The 24144-nt window shown below is 37.0% G+C and overlaps 1 protein-coding gene across 7 annotated transcripts in view; it reads left to right on the top strand.

The window, feature by feature from the left end:
- Window positions 1-24144, top strand: part of Rcd1 (Reduction in Cnn dots 1) — a 171119-nt gene that overhangs the window by 13242 nt on the left and 133733 nt on the right. For 3 of the 7 annotated variants that reach the window (XM_083143048.1, XM_083143050.1, XM_083143055.1), the window contains 2 exons: window positions 12370-12520; window positions 18159-18266. In XM_083143048.1, the coding sequence (XP_082999174.1) occupies window positions 18198-18266 (69 nt within the window). In that variant the 5' untranslated portion in view covers window positions 12370-12520; window positions 18159-18197. Of the gene's footprint in view, window positions 1-5149; window positions 5193-12369; window positions 12521-18158; window positions 18267-24144 lie in introns of those variants that run through there. The other 4 variants (XM_083143052.1, XM_083143051.1, XM_083143053.1 and 1 more) reach the window with 4 other exon arrangements.

The raw sequence follows: 24144 nt of genomic DNA, 5'->3' as shown, positions 1-24144 counted from the left end.
AGGCTGATGTATATACTTTTCTTTATTTTCTCCACTAGATCTAACTTCAAAGTTTCAGCTATGAAATGAATAAATTCTCTGCATTGCTTTTCATTGCCATACTTCGGTAGAACACTCACACTTAATTTTCCTGCCAAACACAGCAGATCTGCAAAGTCCTTAAATGGCTTCTCATGTTTAGCTACATAGTTTGCTACATTAAATAAATTTGTAGGATGGGGTCGGCATTGAGTGGACATGGGATTTTCAATCGGCTCGCTTTCCAAAACCATGTACGAACATTGGATTGAGATGTTCGGGCATGTTTGACACACATTTGAAACAACAAAATTTTAGTCGCCAGCCCCAAACGTTTAGTCGCCAATGGCAACCTGGCGACCGGATATTTCGCACCCTGGTCTAAGGCTTGATTTTTTTTTCATGTGTAGACTTACCTGCAGGGTGTATGCAAATAAAATATCAGTGCTTAGAAATGCACCCATTTTTTACAGTATGGGCTCAAACATGGCGGTTCATTGAATTTTGACAGTTTTCGGGGTTAAATATCTCAGATGGGTCCCCTTTAAAAATTCTGAAATTTGGCACAAAGGAAGCCCTTCATGAACCTAACTCACAGTAAAAATCTGAACTTTTAGATTCAACTCGTTTTGGTCAATATGAGGTAACATATGTCACCTAATTTCTGACGTTGCAAACTAAGGTTAAACTACATTCTATACTTAGAATAATGAAGTCTTTTCTTTTTCTTTTTTTAAATTTGGGTTAAATAAAGGCTCAGAAAATATAGTAACATAAGGTTTTAATACTTGACTTACCATAAATTGAAATTACAAGGTATGACAATTGAAAATCTGCAAAATTTCATTGCAAAAAGTTTGATTTATTAGGTACCCACGACCAGTTGGTATTGTCAGCTCCAAAACTGAGCTTCCCCCATATTTTTATCAATGTAGCAGTATATGCAGCTTAAGATAGGCAGTGGCATGCCCAGGAATTTTGAAAGGGAGAGGAGGGGGTTTACATATACTTTATTTTAGTATACAGCCCTGTTTTTGCCACATTATCTTGTCTTCGATGTAATTTTTTATGGAATACTAGGCCAAAGGTATTGGGTTATGACCCCCACAAACTCCTCCTTGGGCACTCCACTGAAAGTAGGCTATTTATTTTGGAGTGTCAAAGCTGGTAGAATATATTATCTTTTGTTTCCTTTATTTTCCACTTTTTTTTTCTTCCAAGAAAAGACATTCTTTGAAATAGATGTGAGTCATGCACAGCAGAAGATTCAGAGACATGTTTTGATAGGATGTGAGGCAAGCCTGAAATTGATCTGTGCATGTACAATCTTTGCTGTCATTCTTCCTTTGCCTAATGTGCCGAGAGTAGTGACTTGTGAATGTTCGTTATCTGTGACAGGAAATGGAGTGTTCTGTAATATTTTTAACTGGAGAGAACTATCAAAAATACCCTTTTGGTAAGGTTCCCAAAGACCTAACTAATCTTAACAAAGTCAGTGAAAATGATAACACTTCTTAGGTCAAGACTACAGGTGTATGGCTTAGAGACAATATGCAAATACCATTAAATATAGCTTTTTATATGGTAAAGTATGTTGTGATCTTCAGAAGTAGCCTACCACTTAACAGCCATTCTTTTGTAACGGACGTGACATGTACACAATGTAAAAGTATTAAAAAATACACTAATTAAGATTTGTATCCATTTTAATTATTGAGAAAGGTTGTAGGCCTACTCACTGAAATGTACAGTCACAAAAATGTTCATGCCAAATACTTGACTGTATTTGATTTTATCTGATATGAAAGAGGTGTAATGGACGTGACGTGTAAAACACCCTGTAATGAACATAGGGTTGGGTTTTTCATAGTTTCTGTTAATTGGACAGACACATTAACTGGTTAATATTTGTTATAGTAATGTTAATATATGCTCTTGTAAGACTATAAAGTATGACCTGTTAAAAGTTTTGATGTCTTATTGAAAAATGTTTAACTTTGTAACGGATGTGACAAAGGATTTGTAATGGACGTGACAAAAAAGTGCATCATTTATAATGACAGTTTTTATTTAAAAAAAACAACACTTTAATAGTATATAATACAAAATTGTACGTAATAATAATATAGTTATACATAGTTGCAAAAGTTTAATACTACAATTCTAGTGAATTAACATTAATTAACATAAAAGAAACAGGTCTGGGAAAGAGATTAGGCTACATTCTGCTAGTTATGGACTAATTCTGATTTAATAAGCAGGTTGAGTAACAAAAAGAACATTACACCTTTGTGGACACTAGGTCTATAGACTATTTATGTTTTTCTCAGCACTGGTCGTAACTTATCACTTTTCTAAAATGTTAATTCTGCTTGAAAATTGGTACAGAATTCTGTCTCCAACTTTCTTTATTTGTGGCTCAGGCAATATTTTGATTATATCCTTAAAAGGATAATTTTGTCACATTCATCACTGATTTTGAAAACTTTGCCTCGATTGTCATATGTTTTTAAGAAAGTTACATGAACATCACCATCTTTCACATTGCTTTGGCAAACGGCCACATAGCAACATTCATTTTTTTTATGACTTGTGAGTTTGACCAGCACATAAACTACTGGAAAGATTTTATCATGAGAAAAAGAATCACTGTATTGTAAAATACTCAGATTAGTTTCATTGTCATACTCAATTTCATTGTCCAAGTCATTATTTCCAAAGCTTTCTTCACTGTCAGATTCGTCACTGTATACATCACTGTATCTTAAATGGTTTGGCAGTTTTTTACTACTTTTTTCACACTCATCAGGCTTCAAAATATACACTTTTGTCATCAGGTCACCACTAGTGTTACCAATGAGGATGTTTTTGTTGTCATATGCCTGGAAATGGTGCATTGAATTGATACCAGTTATTTTTGGAAGAATCAGCCATCTTTGGTCCAAGTGATTTTTGTAAGAATCCACTTCTGACTGAGGAACATAGAGAAGATGTATGCCTTTGCATTTTTCATCTGCTAACTTGAAAAAATCATAGGGTGAATAAACATAGCTTCTTCCTCCTTGAACTTCTCTCCATTCACTTCTCTTTATTGAGCCTCCGACAACATCAACAGACCCCTTCCCATGTCCAGAGGCAAAAAAATTCCAGTGCTTCGAAACTCCAAAATCTGCTTCTGAAAAACACACACTAGACACTGTGTATCGACTTTTAAATTGCCCTGCGCAGTTATCGGAAAAAACAATGATGTGATTCACTGATGGAGCTATCTGTTTCATTTCACTTATTATTGCTTTCATAAAAACCCAAACAGAATTCTTGGAATGGGTCAGGTCATCACTTATAACACCAAAGCTGTACACTTTGTCAGAGTTTACAGCAAGTAAATATTGTCACTTGAGAGTGCCAATGAGCGCTTTGAATCTCATCTTGCTGGATTAAAGAATAATTCTCTGCGAAGTCAACTTCGCTTTACACTTTTCATATTTTCTTTGCAGGATTCAAAATAAGCAGATTGAACTCATTTTATGTAAGTATGAGTTTTGAAACCACGCAACTGTGAATTTAATGATATTATTAGCCTGTGCAGTGATGTGCAATTCTCAACTGGTTGTGGTCGGTTGTCTACATTCTTCCACTCCTTCCATTTAATTTGTTTCTGTAAATCCTCTGCTTCAGGCAAGAGGGTTCTGATATCAGATGTACATTCATTACACACATTAAGCATGCATTTTTTATTGTCTGTGTCACAACATACTTCATTCAACACTTCCTTGTTAGTTTTTGGAAAACAGGTTGCTACCTTAGACAGTGTTTCAGTCATAAATGTAAAATTTGCATGCTTAATGCAAACACACACTGTGTGAGGCATATCACTAACCGGGAGCACATGTTTTGGACGTAAGCTGTAAAACTTACTTTTTGAAATTTGGTCATATGGATACAGCAGTTTATATTCTTCATAGGCCTCGCCAGTGCCCATTACCATGTGTGTCAGTTGGTATAAACTGCGTTTACCAGTGACAGGGTCTTTCACTGATTTTACGTCTCTTTTCCCAGGTGCTTGACGACTTATTTCATTGCACTGGAGAAACTCATTCACTCTTTTAAGACAATCTGATTGAATCTTTCTTGGTCCAGTTTTCTTAGCATTCACAATATCCTTTTTTAATTCTGAACCTAAGTCTTCTCTTACCAGTTTTTTTAATTATTGCTACCTTCTTAGTAGGACTGTTAGGTAATGCATTTTTTATTCTCTTTACTGCTTTGCCAAGTGTTCTTGGACTTTTGTATGAACCAAGCCCACTCTGACCACCATTTTGAATCACCTTCTTTTTTGCTCTATACAACTGCTGTCGTTCTTTATCTTTCTGCCTTTTTTCAGCTAACAGTTTTTTATCTTTGGTCAATTTATTTTTTTCCTTCTCTCTTACTTTCCTCTTCCTCAATTTATCTTTCTCCAAATAAGCCTTCAACTGCTCTTGATTCTTTTTTCTCTCTTCTCTACATTTAGCCATTCTTGTCTTGTTGGGAATGGGAGCCATAATCTGAAACAAAACAATAAATTTAGGGCCAAATAACCTAAAAGTAACATAAACATTTGTTGCAATGTTGAACATTTATATTATTGTCATGCTTTTGCTATTAAGTTTCTGTTAGAATTGTGAAAAAACACATGTTGAAGTTGGCCAGCTCCAGCTGGTTTTGTTTCAAATAGATTTTAAACCTAATAAAAGGTTATTTTATTATCAAAACATGTTAAAAATAGGTACTATCACTTTTCATTAACAGTTTAATACCATTTTGAAGTATGTGGAAAGTTTTATTTCTTTGTAGCATAATGGAATCTGAATCTCTGCTATTAGTTGCACATGGTGTTTATAGTTGAGTGTTGTTAATTCAGCCTCATTAGTTCTTGTATCCATGCATATATTAAACAACTTATAGTTTTGAGTATATAATTGCATTTTAATTTATAGAAATATTTTTTAGGTTAGGTAGGCCTACCTATTTTATGAGACATTTTAGTCCTATCTTGGTGTTCTCCGTCTTCGTGCAGGAGGGGCCACCCTCTCCTCCTGGTTCAGGGTTCAAGTTCCAGTTTCGAATCCCGGTTAGGAGTCTCTTGTGGCAAGATTCTGCTTGATGAGGAAGGGAGATCAGGTACGAGCAGGGTAGGTTGACAAAAATATTCAGTGTACGGATGGGCTGGTTTAGAGAAGGGATCATTGGGGTCTAGTTCTGAGCTGTGGGTGGCTTTCCGAAGGTTCGGGATTTGTACTGTGAGGGGTTTAAATGAGTATTTGTTTGTCTGAGGAAGTATATGGTTCTTTTGTTTCATGGGAATAACTGAAGAAGGGCATAAGGGGGAAATAGGTGAAACTGTGCATTTCATAGAGGGGGGCGGGGTGATTGTGGCAGGGTTATTGGAGGAGTTGTAGGGATTACTGGCTCAGGGGGATGAAAATATACCCTAAAAGGAAGATCAGGTGGACGAGGGTTGAAAATAGGTGTATTTGTCTGCAAGTCTTTTTTAAGGTGAAGGTTGTATATTCCCAGGTGTCGATTTCGTTCGAGTGTAAAGCTAGTATTTAATTCTCAGCAGAGTGTTACATGATTCAAAATGTCTAAATTTTCAAGAACATATAGGTGAATAGCTCTGAAAATTTGATATGAATGTATTCTCTTAGTTTTAAACATATGCAAATTTGTTCAATGTAAGGAGAAACATTAAAGCAGAACGAATTAAGGGGAAGAGTGACAGTTTTGCACCAGTTGTGCATTTATTTCAATATCGTTGGAATGGGCACAGCTACTAAAAAAAATCCCTCAATGAACAAGAGAGAGTATGAATTTTTCTCCATGTTGCAAGTTGAAGCACATTTTTAAGTTGATTATTAAGCTAGACATGATGTTTGAAAAATATGATGATTAGGTATTTACAGAATCCCATGTATTTCTTATGGGTAGGTACGTTGAATTTTCGCAATGCGCAAAATCGCGAAATGTGAAAAAAAGATGCAATTTTAACATTCTGCACGTAACTACACCCTCAATGATTAAATATACATGAGTTTTATTCACGAAGTAATGTGAAATGTGTGCTTTTCCATGAAAGGAATGCTTTTTCATGAAATAACCATGAAATATCATCAAATTAAGTAGAAAACACGCAAAAACCGGCAATCAAGGTTGTGCACGCAAACTGTCGATTTGTAATGAAACGTTTGCCTAAAGTTTCCTACCACTTGCAGCTGAAGAACGTTTTATCTTCGAATACATCAGGAAGACGCTGCAAATTGGGATTTCCCATGCACGTCTCAGTTCGAAAACTTCGCTCTCTGTCAACCTGCATTCCTTTCTTCCCCCGAATGTCTACTCAATTTCCAGTTTCATTGAACTTGCTAGCTGTAACAGCGATAAGATTAGTCTGTTCCTGCACATCAAGGGAAACAATGGTGTCATTTGTGTTCAGTCATGAATGAATTTTGTTTATCATCATGTGATTTTCAACATGTGTTTGTGTATGTGCAGTAGTGATTATTTTATTTGTTGGACAGCAAGGATATCCTTTAAATACATACAATGAATAAATCACTTGAGATATGCAATTTAGAAATGAAGTGATTTTGTGTTGATGTTTTCTTTTTGGTTGGACAGCTAAGTACTTGTGTATGCGTACAGTATATAAAAATGAAGTAGTTTATCAATTTATAGCTCTTTTGTATGTTGTTTCCTCTCATAATGAAAGAGTGTGTGCAATTTTTTTTTTCACCGCTGGTATATACCGCTGATCTAACATTTTATTTACCGCTCTCCTCAGTTTTTATTTACCATAAATTTGTCTCCCTACTTATGGGGAATCAACTTCAAGTTACGGCAAATGAAATGGGAGTTTCGATTTTTCCTATGACAAAGAAATTGTTCAACGTTTGTTTTTTCCGTCCATGTGCTTTTCTACACCATTGAATGTTTGATATTCCTCAGAGAACAAATAAAATAATACTTCCATACGTGCAATGCATTTCTCCTTGCCTCACGGCCAACCTGCCAGTGTTGCCAAACCTGATGCACATAAAAGAGGTAAATTTCACCTTAGATGGAGCTAAAGTTGACTTTCAATGAGCTAGATTTACGAAGTACTACCTCCTGGGGTAATTTTATTTCTGAAAGGGTTGGGGGTGCCGGTATTACCGTTAAAGTGATAACAATTGTTAGTTTTCACCATCTAGATCTGGTGCCATCACCCATCTCAATAATGCACTGGTGGTCATACGAAGTCGAAAATAAAGGATTGTTGGATAACAATATTATGTCATCTTCACATCAGCCACAGTGCTATTAGCTAGGGAGGTGAGAGGGGGTGGGGTGACAGCCAATATAATAATACATCATATATGAAATGTATACTCATGGCAGTAGTTGGTGTGTATGTGCCGGATCCAGTGATGGTATTATAGTTGGGCAGGTTCACAGCCAAACGAGTGAACAAAAGAACCAGATCTGTCACCAAATGAGCTAAGTTGCCAACAGTGCCTCGTAGCTGTGCAGAGGGAATAACTTCACGGAAACCCTTCCTCGTGTCCTTAAATATTGCTTGAGGTTAAGCAGGTGGAAGGTTCAAATCCTTAGCAGAGGGTTAACCTCTCTTACTAAGAAATTTAGTCTGAACCCTTGCGCTGCTTTCATCTATTGTCTCATTCATGTCTACTGTCTGTTACTATGAGGTCTATCCAGTGTTTTTTTTTTAAATGTATTTTCTTTGGAATAGTGTAATCTTTACTACTATTCTTTGACTTGCAGCAAGGTCTCTTATTCTTAATCCATTATCATTGCTATCATCATGTATGCTTTCTTTCCCATTTCTTCTTTTCCAATCTTTGCATTTGCATCTGCTATTACACGTGTGCCCACAGTGTAATTTGGTGTTAGGCAAGGGACTGAATGTGATTACATTTCACACAAATATGTAATAATAATAATTACAGTTACCATTATGATATTACAATTCACTTGCAAATTCAAACCTGCAATACAAAGTAGCTTATTTAATTCATTAAGAACCGTTGCAATTGTGTATTAATTATTCCTGTTGGATTATGTAAAAATTAGTACATCTGAAGTGAATATATCCTTTTAAAATTGTAGACACCAGCTGATTTAAATACATGTTGAATACAGCATTTCAAGTAGAGGTCCCATCCCATCAGCTCCTTCCCATCCTATTACCAAGGCTAAAACACTAAAAATTTAGGAATGAATTTCCACTACAGTAATGAAAACTTTTATGAATCAACTGTCAAAACATTTAAATGTATGTATGGAAACTTTATATCAACAAGATATTTGTGAGAAAATGTAGGTTTATGACTAGTTTACCTGAAAATTTTCTGTTGTTGGCCTGTTGTAGGAATTTCATCTTCCTTTTCCACTGCAAATTTCTTATAACTTTTACAGTTACAGGAAGTCAAATATTTCAAGATTTGCTTATTATGTCACTGCCGACACCCAGTGGTGAAGCGTGACATCTTCATGTAGTCATCTCAAGTTTTGTTAAACGTCAGGTTCGATCTTTCAAGGGGGGGGGGGACAATATTTATCTGAGATGAAGGGCAATGTCATTGCCAATTCAATGTAAAAGCTCATACCATAGATATTACGACTATAAAATACATAATTCTATCCCATTCGATGAGAATTATTAAATATGATTATATTGTTCAATAAGGGTTTTTCTTCTTAACAGGTGGAAATAGCAGACATTCGCAGTGGCGTACCCAGGATTTTCGAAGGGGGGTTAAACATGGGGATGGAGGCTGAAAAAAGGCCTGTTATGACCCAGACCTTCAAGAGTGGGCATTTTTATGTTTAAAGTATTTTAATTTGGTGCAGGAACCTTTTTTCCGAATGAATTTAATTACTATACAAGAAACTTTTTTCTGGATGAATTTAAATACAGCCCAGGAACTTTTTTTTTTTTATCAATTTAAATACGGTCCAGGAACCTTTTTGAAGGTTCCTGTACCTTTAACAACCCTGTTTAGAAGATTTATATACATACATTTTTAAGAGGGTGGGCCAGTAGTGTGGAACGACATCTTTAAAGACAGGCTAGCTGATACAAACCAAACCAATCCAATCTTTCAAAACATAATGTAGGTGAGGGATAAAACTGTTGAGACTGCCATCTTGTAGTCAACGTCATTTTCATAATTGGAAAGGTGATCATGTAACACATCATGATGGGCTAGAATTAGACAAGAAACACGATGGTGAGATCAGTTTTATCGTAACTTCAATCATTTTGTGTTGTGGGTCAGTAGTTTGGAACCACCCCTATAAAAGGCAGACAGGCTGATACAAACCAATCCAATTTCACAAAACATAATATAGGTGATGGGTAAAACCACCCAGGCTATGCAACCAAGATGGCATTCATCTTGGTGTCAGCTTCATTTTTTAAAAATGAAAATGTGGTCATGGCTTCAACATGGACCAGAATTTCATGGGAAACATGACTGTGTATTCAGTTTCATTGTATACAGTGCAAGGTGAGATCATAATAAATATCATAGTGTTTCATTTGAGTAGCCTTTTAAATGTATTTTGATGTTAGTTTTACAATTAAGCATTTTCCCTTGCAGTACTTGTTTTTCATACAAATAGGACGATGTGAAAAATAAGAAGTTTCCATTCGTATGTGATCGAGGTTTCACAATTTTGAAATCCAAAATATTTATATTTCAATATTGTCGATATTACATTATTATTCATTGTATTAATTTCCTGATTTTTTTCAACGTATAAATCGGAAGGTAACACTAGACCAGCGACAATCTAGAGCTTCTCCAGGCAGCTCTGTTTGTATCAGCCTTCCAAACTATTGCCCCATGACACAAAATAACCAATTTCATGAAAATGATTGAAGTTACGATAAAACTGAACTCACCATCGTCTTTCTCGTTAAATTCTAGCCCATTTTTATGTGTTAGAAACTGACTGACGTTGACTCCAAAATGGCAGCAATCTTGGTAGCATGGCCTTTATAGTTTTATCCCTTATCCACATCATGTTTTGCAACATTGGATTTGTTTTTATCAGCTCATTTGTCTTCCAAAGAGGTAGTTCCAAACTATTGACCCATCCTGTATACAAGTGTATGTAAATCTTTTAATTTATGTTGCAGCATGAAATTCATGCATTCATAAGTTTTCTGTAATGCCACACACTGCTGAGAATAATAATAAATTAAGAAAAAACCTCTTGTTAATGCACACTCTCAGTGTGTTAAATTGAAATCTCCATTAGCGTGTTTCATAAATGAGCATAAATTTTATACTAGGGCTGAACCGATGCCGATACTCTGACCGTTACTCGCCGATACCGATACTTGTATAATTCCAATTTAAAATAACAAAGGCTAGTTATTACATATGCGTGTGTGTGTTTACTATTGTTACATTTTATAGATATGTATTTTTGACAAGGGGCCATGAATAAATTATCCACCAAACGATGCTCTCTTGCAACAATGCATCACAACTTTACAGATTTTTTATAGATCAGTGACAATCGATCAGATGTTTCAAATATGAGAGAAATATTATGAGAATCTAAGAGCGAGGCTATCATGCCCCTCTTACCCCTCAATGTTGAAAAATGAGATCATACCTCTTCAACCTCCTTTAAACTAAGGGATCACACAAGAATAATTGGCGATTTACCAGCCCCGGACGCGACATCTAAAAAACTAACAGTAAAACTTCTCTTTTTTGGTCCTTTAAGAGAGAGAGAATAATAAATAATAAACGAAATGTAAGGAGAGTGATAACTTGTCAGTATTTTTCGTATATATCATCTGATTGATTTCAGTACAGTGATATTCCGATATGACATTTCTTTTGACAAATATACTTTCGGCAAATTATTTCTAAAAAAGTGTTAAATGCTTAGTACTATTCCCTTGGCATGGAAGGAAATCCAAACCCACCACTACACTTTCCAGAAAGTAAGTGCCATCAACTGTGGTTCAAATAAAATTATTTATTTGCCGAGTACCCTGTGCTGAAACATGCTTGTTGAAACCCAGTTATGCAGGTCTGGACAAACAAAAGTCTAAAGTTGGATAGGAAAAGGGGGATTAGCCCAGGTATTTGAATTTCCAGGAATATGCTATGTACTATGTCTGAGCCATATGCACCACTCACAGGGCGATATCTGTTTTCACTGCGGGAGGTCTCTAAACAGAGTAAGAAATATGTTTGTTTTTTTGTAAAATCATTTTTTGCAACAATATGAAAAAAACAAGTTTTCGAGCAATTTTTATTTGAATCTGTACATTTTGATTGGCTTACATAAAAGAATTCTTGGAGATACGAAAGTTGCATGCTGAAATATAATTATTTTATTAATATTCTACACTCCTCAACGAAGAGCCAGGAGTGAGATATATAAGCAAACCCTGAAAACGTTGACCTGTAACTGTAAAAGTATTTATTTATTACGTCTTGTTTATCATGGTGAAGTTAAGGCTTTGTAGCCTTTTCTACCACTTAACCATGTTTACATAGAAATTTTACCATATGAAAATTAGAAAAGAACATTTAAAAAATTACATACAGAAGTAAATATTGAAAAGAAAGAAAAAAATATAAAATTACAAAAAAAAGGGAAAAAGTACATATGGGAATAGTATATACCCAGAGATGAAAAAAATGATGTTGTTTCTTACCTAGGTCAAAGCTACAAGTATAGATTCATTGAAATCCATGTCAGTGGGTGATATTTCAATTCTTTATTTCAATTGCCATATAATAACCCCCTAGTGATTGATTGTAATGGTGATTCAAATTGATAATCTGCCTCGATGAGCTTGTTGACCCTCATGAGGGTGAGGCCAATGAAGATCTTTTAGGGTGAGAAAGGTTGAAAGAAAAGGACCACTTTTGGTCTTGAGCCCTTGCAATTTTCACATTGTCAGTCCTCTAAATAAACTTTCGAAGGACACCTACAACTGCATTGTCTAGTTTCTCAGTGGCATAATGCATATGGGGAGAATGTGTAAATGTCTGGGGAGCAGGGTACGAATGCATTTTTTCGCACCAGAATTTTGCCTTAGCGCAATTTCAAAACATTGGCACCAGCTCGAGGTGTCAAAACACCAGATCTGGTGTAAATAGCAACAAATTGGCAACCCTGAATATCTCTTGCAAGATAGTTTGTACAGGTGAAGGTATATTTTCATTTGATCGTTCCTTAGATATATAAATAGGTTTCTCCTTTGCTGACAAGAACAATGATGATGGATATTTCTTCAGACAAAATTGCATTGCTTCTTTTTTTTCATTTCAGGTCTTGGAATGATAGTTGAAATCAGATGAAAGAATTCTTTCTGATCTTGATTATGGACATTATTGTACTTTGCTTGGATCTTTATAATTGGACTTCTTTATTCTTGAGTTGATATACTGATGTACTTTGTCTTCTTAGGAGAGACATCAAGGTAAGAAAGTGATCTTTCCTGTAATATCATTTACGTGTATGGGTGTTAGATATTGAAGATTTCTATTTTCCAAAATTTGATGCATTTGCAAAGTGTGTGTAAAAAAATAAAGATGTTTTATTCCAGAATTTGGCAATTTGATAATGTGGATTGAAACCAAAACATATTTAGTTCAAAATCTGCTTCATGATGTATCCAACAGGCTGTCACTAGACTCCCCTTTACTATTTCTTTCAATTTTTTTAGATACTCTTCTTTAGCTAATACAGGGTGGCTACTCATGGGAAATTACAGGAATTATGCGTGAATTATTGGCTCCGGGAATTATGCATGCTTTGCATGAATTTATCTCCGTAGAGGTGAAATATTGTAACTTTTGTTAATCCAAACCCTGTTTAAATTTATACATATTTATAAACGCCTGAGGCAAGTATTGCAAGATACAGATATCTTGAAGTTGATTAGTTAAATTTGAGTTTGAAATTCTTATACAATTTGCAATTTTTCGTACATTAGTATATCCCATAACATTTGTGACTTGTGTTTGAAGATGTAATTCGAGTCTAAATATGTGTATTGCAAATGTAAAGTCCACACCTTAACTTAAATATTTTAAATATACAATACCATTTAATTGAATTAGATTTTTTTTATACATTTCAATCACACAGTTCCTTTATTTTTTAATATATTTGTGGAGGGGGGGGGGGGGCAGATGCATAATATGTAAGGTTGAAATAGAAAATACATCTACTTATAGCCTCAAATTTTGTAAAAGTTCACCTTGAAAACTGGGAGTTATACTTGAATTTCACATGGTCCTAGAGTGGCCACCCTGCAATACTTTTTTTTTTTACATTCAAACCTATGCAGTGGTACAGGGTTCCAACACACCCCAATCCGATCGTAGTTTCATGAAAGAACCTTCATTTCTGTCATCTAAGAATTTATAGAGTTAAATTGTTTTATCATTTGACCAGAAAGGTGCATTTACTGCTATCTACAGGGAAATAATAAACTACTTGCACAACGTTGTTTTTGTCAGTCAAACATTGACAATGGCTGGGTTGTTCCAACTGCTAAGCATTGCTGAAGAATACCACAAAAAGGCCAAATTGCAAATTTTTGACACTCCTCTACAACTGGATTATAACTTTTCAAGTTATTTGTAATTTGTATTCTTGTTAGTTTTTGTAATTTTTGTATATTATGTATATTTTGTATATAAAAAAGGTAAAGTGTTCCCCTGTGCTTAGCACCACGCCATGAAGGCGTATAGGGGGTGTGGGGGTAATGCCCCACACTTTCTTGATCGGGTCATGAGTGGGGGTGATGTGATCAGCATCATGCCCCTGACCGCCTTTACCCCCCAGGGTTTCCCCCAGGTACCCATGTTATTCGACGCTGGGTAGGCACCGGGGCCGCTTCCACTGTTAGAAAAGTTCCCAGATTTGAACCGGCCGGGGATCGAACCCGGGACCTTTAGCATGGTAGTCAGACGCGTTACCGACTGAGCCACCGCAGCCACTGTATATTTTATATATTATGTTTGTAATTTTATGTTAGTGTAATAAAAACTGTGTTAAGAGCAAAAATGTTACTATTAAGAGCGAAAATGTGCAACGTCCATCCTCAAAACTACACAGCAATACAGGTTTCGCTCAATACTCTAGTCACTTCAATTAGGAGAGTGGCAAAAGTTTACCCAAGGTGCTAACTTGTTAACAGTCATTGAAACATACACCCCAATAAATATCTCAGAGCATACTGGGATAAGGAAATGTTACACTAGCTTTATATATATATATGTATATATATATATATATATATATGTTTGTTATAAACACAACATAAGGATGTTCGTTAGCACACACGTGTCTTTACCTATAACTCTCATGTGCATTTACCTGTACCACACACGTGCTTTTACCTGCACCTCTTCTGGTCTCGAAGAGATAAAAGGGGGCAAGGAACATCCAATTTATTCCTCGCACTGAGGCGCCAGGGGGAGTATGGAGACCTAATTTTATTTAAGGCTTTGGTCGCTGGTGATGTCATGGGTTCCCCTGTAAAAGAAAGTAGGAAGCACGCGGTACCCCAAACCTCAGCTGGGAACTGGCCGTAGTCAATCGGCACCCCCGACGAGTGGAACATAGGAGAAGCAGCACCCCCGGTCACTAACCAGTTGGATATTTCTGACGAGAGGGCACTAGGTCAGGGAACAATGGATGTTGCAACACCCCCGGCGTTAGCTGGGAATTGGGAAGCCAACCTGTGTCTCCTATGCAGGGACAGCAGGTTAGGAAGGACGGTTCTGGTACTCCCAGTCAAACTGGGCAGGTAGAACCTGAGCATGTATCAGCTGAAGCGATTGGACCAGGTAGGTAGGTTGCTGCTAGGCTCTTCTTCTTCTTTCTTCTCTCTCCTTCCTTCTGGGATGACTGCTAGGCTTCTGGCTGGGAGTCCGGTTCACCCTGGATGTTTGCCAGTTAACATCAGGGAGCCAACCGAGCTCTCGGCTTTGCTGCGCTGGCTTTATACTCGCGGTTGCACAAGTGCAGTGAAAAATCCTAACTAAGAGTATGCGTTGCCAACTCACTTTTCGTTTACATGTTGCAACCCCCGCACTGGGAATTATCATGTTTTTATACCGAGAAATCACTATTGGAAAAATCACTAGATGCACATGTTAACATAAACAAAAATTGTGTGCATTAACACAATACAATTAATAACATGTCGCACAGGACTCTGCATTACTAAACAATGGATAGGAAGTGACAATTATTAACGTTTAAAGAACAAGTTGGACTTAAAACTCAAAGCATATGCCTTGCAGGGACATTTCACTCAACTCTTTCAACAGTAATGAATACTTGGAACGGAAATGTTAATTTGTAAGGAATTTTGCGACCACACAGGGTCGTTACAAATGTGTTACTAACTTTCAAATAGTATAGTCATAAACACAATGCATCTAGAATGCATGAATCAAAAAAATTCACACTGATGAAACTGTGTGAGGACACTGTAAATGAATAACTGAAAATTTGATTTAAATATATTCTCTAGTTTTAAAAATATAGAAGGTTGTTAAACATCACCAGAAAATTGTAAAGCTGAAAGATTTAAATACTGCTTGAGGTTCAGCAGGTGGGAGATTTTAAATCCCGGGTAGAGAAGTTAAAGTAGGATCCAAACCACCATTCAGTGTACTTCCAATGAGCATCAAACTTGCCATCCTTTAATTACATGTGACAGAATTACTACTACTACGGGAGACTAATTTTTGACTTTTAGTTGCTAAATTTGATGTTACAATTTCCTTTCCAATCTTATTTGTCATAGTCTTCAAATTTCATAAAATCATTTAAGATTCTGACCAAGGGAGTCTTTATTTAGGCAAAAAACACTTTACACATAACTTTTCGACCCTATATAAGGATCTTCTTCAGTTGACATCGTTTAAAAATGGTGGCCACTTTTTGTTTCATGACTTCTGCCATTTTTGGCCTTTGCAGACAGTTGTGATAATTATGATAACTCAGCTAAGAAAAATGATAGAAAGCTGTGGTAAAAAACATTGTTTTCAGGACATTTCAAGCTTTATTTTATGTTCTGTGCCTTTTATCACCATCTCTAATGAAAATGGCTGAAATTTAAGGCCAAAACTGATATTCAATTTTGAACAAAAAGGAAAGTTTAGAATTTTTATTTTTAGTAGGGAAATAATATAATATCAGAGCTATAGTTTTTTTTAGGATAAAACATATATACTAGGGGCATGTCAAAAAAAGGGCTGATTGGTTATTACAGAGAAAAAATGAAGCGAGAAAATTTTTATTTTGATGCTATATAAGTGCATACTCTGGCTGTCATCATGATGCTCCAAGCATTTTTGGAACTGTGGAACAAGTTTACGTAGACCTTCTGCGTAGAAATCTGCCACCTGGGATCTCAGCCAGTCGAGAACTGATGTCTTGAGAACTTCACTTTCATCGAAATGTTGCAAAGCAAGCCACTTTTTGAGACGAAGGAACAGAAAGTAATCACTTGGGGCAAGATCGGGACTGTATGGTGGGTGATTAAAATGTTCCCATCGGAATTTTTAAATTGTTGCTGTGTGTGGGTGGGTGTTGTCATGAATAAGGAGAATTCCAGACTGTAACGGTCCTCTTCGTCGGTTTTGGATGTCACGTCACAGATTAGACAGTGTTTGGCAATACACATCTGCTGTGATGGTTCGTCCTGGTTCCAGGAATTCCACGAGGATTACACCTTTTTGGCCCCAAAACATGGTGGTGTTTGCTTGAATTACTTCGGTTTTGGTGAACCAGAGTGACATCATTGCATGGATTGCTGCTTCGACTCATCAGTGATGTACGATATCCAGGTTTTATCTCCAGTCACTATGTGAGATAACAAGTCATCCCCATCATCCTCCCAGCGGGCCAAAAAATCACGTGCTGATTTCATTCTTTCATCTTTGTGAGTGTTTCTCAACATTTTTGGCCCCCACCTCGCACACAGTTTGTGATAACCAAGATTGTTCGGTACAATTCAGTGCATGTTTTATCAGACACTTCAGGAAACTTCTTGCCTAGATCAGTAATGGTGAAACGGCGATTGGATTACACTTTCTCATCAACACGTTGCACAAGGTCATCTGTCTGAAAACTGGGCCTGCCGCTCCGCTCGTCATCATGAACATTTGAACGTCCTTCCCGAAAAGCACGGCACCATTGTCTTACCTTTGCTTAACCCATTACTGTTGGTCCGTAAATGTCAGACAATTCCCGATGAATGTCAGCTGTACTCAGTCCTTCTGCATTGAGAAATCTAATCACTGACCTCACCTCGCATTTGGCGGGATTTTCTATTACAGCAGCCATTTCAACTTCCTGCTACTTGCACGTACCCATCTCCACACTGAGAAATATACCTCTGTTGCAGGCACAGAATACTAAAGCATACTTCCGTGCACGTGCAGCTTCGTCGGTGTTGCCAGTCCCAAGTAAAACATTTTGGGCCTTTTTTTTTTCGTATCCGAAGTTTTGGCCCAAAATATTTGAGCTCTGCTTCTGGTTTCCTCTCTTAGTTAAAGCTCTTTAAAAATGCTTGTTCTTCAAAATTTGAGGCAGTCCCTATATCTCTAGTGGAGGACCTGATAGAAATTTGATATTTACAGCACATTGACAGGTACCTGCAAAAAGAAAATTTCGAGATTGATATTCCATGGATAACAGGGTGAATTGGGGCAGTTGTTCAAAGAATAGTATTGGAGTTTATATCCGTAATTTATAATACTTTTTTACAAAATTGTGCAATTTTGAAAATTTCCCCCCAAAACTATCTGTATATCAGCATGTCAAAATCCCACAGCGAAAGAGTTAAGTAACTTTTCAAAGAAGTTGATGGTAAAAGGTAGAGTTATGGACGTGCCATTTCATCATTTATTTAATTACAGTATAGTTTTATTTTCAATGTATTTTTAATTTTTATATTCTATCCAGATATCAGTGATTGCAGATTTTCCTTTCATAAAACAACAGTGTTGCTGCTTGTAATTGTAGATGGTTTATAGCAGTAGTAGGCGAAGTTTCACTTGCAAGTTTTGACAATTGTTATTCTGTGACAGGTATTGATTCCCTTCTCAGGGAAGCTGGCTGCGATTAGAATGAGTGAACAATGGCAAGGAAAAGACAGACTGATGAAGATGCTTCTGTCCTCTGCACCTTCATCTCCTGTAAGTGCAGAATTTCAGTTTCACTAAGAGGTGTGGTGGTGGTAACCGATTGGGAGGTAGAATGTCCCCGGTAATTTATCACATTTTGAATTCCTGGCTCCCCTCGCATAGACTTTGGACACAGTCACGTGCATGCTTAAATGTAGATCATATTTACATTAATTGGTAGTCAATGATTAGTAACAAATGTGCTATAATGTATTACATGTCCGAAAAGTAAACGCTTGGTTGAGGATGGTGTTGAGTGTAAATACGAAAAAATATTTTAAGTCCATATGATGTGAATTGTATATGTCATAGCCACTTCAAGTTCTTTAGGAGAGTCATATATTGCCTTTTCTGGAAGTGATGTCTAAATTATGTGTCCCAGAAAGATTTTCATAGGCAGTAGAAAGTAAACAGTTATAGCTAGGTCTTGTAAGTTCATGACCTAAAAAATCTCAAAAAATGACCTTAAAATTATTTTAAAATGCTCTAAAAATTCTAAAAAATGACCTTTAAATAATTTCCACCCTTAAAATGAAAGCTTGATTTTTCATCAATTAAAAGAGGCTAGTTGAATAATTTGATAAAATCTGTTTGGTGGGTTAAACTATCAAAGCAAAGGGAAAAAAGCAATTAAGTGCTGATGTAGTTTTCTATATTTTTACTTCAAGGTTACATAAAATACTCTGCAAGGTTTTTTTGTGCAAGTGATTCACCTCCTTTCAAAGTGGGCCTTGCACGGTGCAGTAGTTGGTCAACATGTGAAAATACAGTTTTGTTTCATGTGCATCACATACGAGGGCAGGCTGAAAAGTAATGCCTGCTATTTTTTTGTGACTGTGTAAATACATTTTGGATTTTGAGCAACCATGCATTGTACTCTTCAGACTTTCCCCCTTCTCCATTCCAAGTTTCAAACTTCTATCACCAGGGGTTGCTGAACTAGAGCAAGGAAAATAGCAGCATGTAACCATACTATGTCGGTGAACCTGAAACTGGGTGTGGTGACAGAGTTTATAACTGCAGAAAATGTATTCCCCATGCTGCCATTTTCCTCGCTCTAGTTCAGCAACCCCTGGTGATAGAAGTTTGAAACTTGGAATGGAGAAGGGTGAAAGTCTGAAGAGTACAATGCATGGTTGCTCAAAATCCAAAATGTCTTTACACAGTCACAAAAAAATAGCAGGCATTACTTTTCAGCCTGCCCTCGTATTTTTGCTATGTTGTGACTAATTTTACTTTGAAATCAAAGATTAAAGCCAACAAGGGAACCTCAAAGTAAGCTTCACCCAAAGTATTTTAAGTTTGCTGGAAGAAAAGTAAATTTACAACAGTTAGTTCCACAAAATCCATTTCCAAAAATTTCAGTTAAAAATAATATTGTGCTTTTGTATTGACAATGATTAATGGCATACTTGGTAAGAATACCATGGTGGGGAATTTAAATATGTAAGTTATGCTAGCAAATGCATTTTAAATTCATGACACAACTGGGAAGGAGAAAAAAGAAACCTCAAAAATGATAAAAAATACAATCGAGAATGCACAAAATACTGAAAAATGACCTAAAAGCCATAAAGGCTGGAAAATGGAAAAAAATTGCAATACCAAAACAATGTGTTCTGGTTCTAACTGAAGTTTAACATTGTCTTCAAAGCCCAGAAAAAAGATGATTTGTCAACTTCGTAGCCCTAGTTATAGCAGTCTAAAAATAAAGCGCATCTGAAAACTGAAGAGGGTGGGAAAAAATCCTTTGCCGGTGATGAAACACTGAAAGTAACTTCTATGAATTGTAAATGTTACCATATAAAGCAGAAGCTCTAGGTGAGGGACAAGTGTTACAGATTCATGACCTGAGCAATGTGTGTTCAAGCCTTAAGCAAGAGGGTTTCTTTTTCCTCACATCCTAATGTAAGCTCCAACATGTGTGTTTGAAACCACTGACAAATAACTTTTTTTAAAAATGTACATAAGTAGGCCTATAATCCTCGAATATCTAGTACATGAGTTACACACCTGATTTTTTTTAGAATCAATGGTTTCACGTACATAAATTTGTAAACATCTTAATTTTTTAATGATAGAGAACAACTACAGCTGATAACTCGTGAGAAGATCCCCGATAGAAGTGAAGTGACGTAGTTTCAAGTGAATCCTCTTTTAGGGTGGGGGGAGTGCACCCTTGATCATCTGGTTCGACAAACCTGTTCAGCCAGATGCTGAACAGGCACCAATTATTGTTTTTCTGCAGATTCGCGATCACAATCTCGCATGCTTCACCATACACAATAGCACCTTTCCTCCTTACACCTGCCATAACTCTTAGAAAACCTCGAAAAACTAACAAATCAACTACCATGCTCTTCCAGAAGGACACACTGACTGCAGCAGAAAACTTCCTCATACCTCTAAAATCAGTCTTCCCCTGTCCCCCTGCCTCCCCTCATTTTGGGATCTTCTCATGAGCTGACTGCTGTACTTGTTAGGATATTTTCCTAAAAAACTAAAAAGCTGTTTTTATAGTTACAGAATCAATGTAAAGTAAATTGTAAGCTTAAGTGTAACCCTACTTTAATAATAAATAATAATAATAATATATCTACCAAGCAGAAACAGAGTGGTCTTAGATGAATCATGCAGTCAAATCGACTGAAAGTAGGTATACACACTATATATTTAATTAGAGATTGTTTCAAGTTTGTTCCCATAGTGTGTATGTTTAACATTTTTGCATACATAAAAAAACACTATATTTTTAATTTTTATGTCAACGTAAATAAATATTGCTGTAAAAATTGTTCTGTAATCCTGGATGTAGATATGAATCAAATATTTATTCTTTTTTCAAGACATTGTAATAAAGTTAACCAGAACGATATTGATCATTGCTATTCTTTACACCATTTTATATTATTAACATGCAAAGCTTCACATTTTCAAATATGTTAATATTTGAACCATTTTGGACAGCTTTTATTACATAATAATGTGACATTTGATTCTCTATTTTCTGTTGGAGTTTTTTTTTTACATTCACATATATAATGTAAATTAAACCAATATTGGATTTTCTTGAAGTAACAGCTTGCTACAAATTTATTAATAATTCCAACATTAATGTTTGTGTCTGTGTGTGGATTTAGTGTAGATATAGTATATATACACGTCAAGAAACCGAACCCATGGTACACTAATAATACTGATCTGGAGGCAAAAATTCTGTAAAATCTTGGAGGTCAATATCTCTTTTGTCACCCCTCCCTATTGTCTGTGAGAGAATAATCAGACAGGTTGCTGAAGTTTTGCATTCCCTCACGTAAATACTGCTCGGCATGTTTTTTCCAGGCAGTTCTTGCTTGACAAATCTCATGCTGCTCAATCTTTTTCAAACAATTCTCACCTTAACATTATACAGGGTGTCCAAGAATTGTAACTGAGAGTTTGTAAGTAGTTATTTGATTTCAACAAACCGAGCTTTTTGTTCACAAAGCATTGCAAAAGCAATAGTACATTTGCAGGTTTGATTCAGCAAATTTTCATACATGTACAACTAGCGGTGGTGACGCTAACAGCGTCTGTACTGAAAAAAGCACGCGTAGGCCATGAAAGTCAATATGGGAGGCAAGCAGGCTGCTAGGAATTCCAAGGTCCACTGTTCATGAAGTCATGCACAAAAGGTTATGTTTCTACGCATACAAGGTTCAGTTGTTGGACGAAATTAAGCCAGATGATAAGCCGACATCTCCTTTTAATAAAACTTGGCGAGTTTTCCTTCAAAACACGTTTTTGTTTCGAGTTACTCCTTACCATATTAAAATAACACACCTTTAAAAACTGCCAGACCCCCTCCAGACACCCTATACATTTTGACATTTCAAAGATCTTTGATAAAATTAACCATAATGGTAATCTTTGCCAGAAGACTTTCTGCATGCACAAAAGCAGCAGAAAGCAGCATGTTATCCTTTCTGGCACGTCTGGAGTCCCCAAGTTCACTTTTGTTTCTTTACATGGATGATCTCCCTGACAGACTGTTTTCTCTCCCTTGTTTGCTCATCAGAACATGATTCATTAAATGTACAACAAGCTCTTGCAGAAGTATAAGGGACAGTCGGTGGGAAACGACCACCTCGTATATCTCATCGTGTAGATTCCATCGATTCATGGAACTTCTACCACTGGAAGGGGTTTCTGTTGTTGCCTGGTAGATGCAGGCTTGTGTGAAGCAGTGCGAGTGAGAGCTGTGTGAAGTGCAGATGTGCAGGGACAATACTCTACATGATCAGATGTATCTGGACAGTCACCTGAAAATGAAGTACAAGTTTGGGCCGTCCTCCATCGTGAACACTGGCAGTCAACACGATGTTGGCTCACTCTTAGCCTTCACTCTCGTTGGCATACTTTCAATCAGGTGGCGGAAGGTTTCCTGGTGAATGGCAGCCCATTACTCGCAGAGCGCCAAAATGAGAAGTATGAATGTGGGTCGGTGTGGTCTAGCACGGAGTCCGCATTCCAAAACATCCCAGAGATGATCTACAGAATTCAAATCAGGACTCTGTGCAGTCCATTAGTGGGATGTTGTTGTCATCAAACCACTCTCCCACAAGCTCTGCAGTATGGACGGGTGCTTGGTCGTGTTGAAAGATGCAATGGTCATCTCCGAACTGATCTTCAATGGTAGGCAGCATTAAAATGGTTAAAATGTCAACGTAAGCTTGTGCTGTGACATTGCCATGTAATGCAACAAGGGGGCCAAGCCCCCTCCAGGAGAAACATGAGGGCACTGTTTCCCCCCACCCTCTGAATTTCACTGTCTGCACTATATGGCTGGTAGATGATGTTCACCAGGCATTCACCACACCCACACCCTACCATTGGATTGCCACATTGTGTACCATGATTCATCACTCCACACAATGGTTTTCCACTGTTCTATGGTCCAGTTTGCACCACACGAGGTGGCATTTGGCATTTGCCTGTGTGATGTTTGGCTTATGGGCAGCTGCTCGGCCATGGAAACTAAGTTGACGCACCTCGTGCCGATCAATCATGCTGCTTGGAATAGATCTTGATGCAGTTTGGAATTTCTTTGTGATGTTGGCGATGGATGATCGACGATTATGCTGTACGACCCTCTTCAACACTCGACGGTCTTTGAAGGTCAACATGAGAGGTTGGCCTGCATGCTTTTGGGTTGGACACGTCCCTTCACGTTTCCACTTCACTATAACATTGGAGTACTCGTTTACTCAGTTAAAGATTCAGAACATGTTTAGGAGGGTGGAAATCTCGTGCACAGACTTCTTGCACAAGTGCCACCCAACCACCTGACCACGTTGAAAGTACGTGAGTTATTTAGACCATCCCATTGCACTGTCTGCAGACTACTGAGATCGCTGACCGTGTGTTCCATACGGTGGATGGCAGTACTGTATTGCCCTCTATGATAAACACACGTTTCGTGGTGTGTCCGGATACTTTTGATTACATAGAATATCATGGATGCCAGTAAGAAAGAGCAGCGAGCAGTCATGCATTTCCTTCACTTTCAAATGACGGCAGTGTATGGGAAACATTGTTTATCTGCTGCTCTTCCTTACTGGCCTCCATGATATAACGGACAGCAAGTTCCTGCAGGTTTGCACTTCACACAGCTCACACTCGCACTGCTTCACACAAGCCTGGAACATGACTGCCATCTACCGGGCGACAACGGAACTCCCTTCCAGTGGCAGAAGTTTCGTGTAGCTGTGGCATCTACATGTCGAGATACGTTGCCAATGGAACCTGGAATTGAATTTTGATTTGACTGATTTCCTATATTTTACTTTGCCTTTTGTGCCACTTTCGGCTAATTTGAGAAGATTGGGATGAGTGATGATATGATGAAATT

This window comes from Lepisma saccharinum, chromosome 21 (genome assembly GCF_977018435.1).
Source record: "Lepisma saccharinum chromosome 21, izLepSacc3.1, whole genome shotgun sequence".
Lineage (NCBI taxonomy): Eukaryota > Metazoa > Arthropoda > Insecta > Zygentoma > Lepismatidae > Lepisma > Lepisma saccharinum.
The sequence above is the reverse complement of the archived record's forward strand: the minus strand, read 5'-3'. Positions and strand labels throughout refer to the sequence as shown.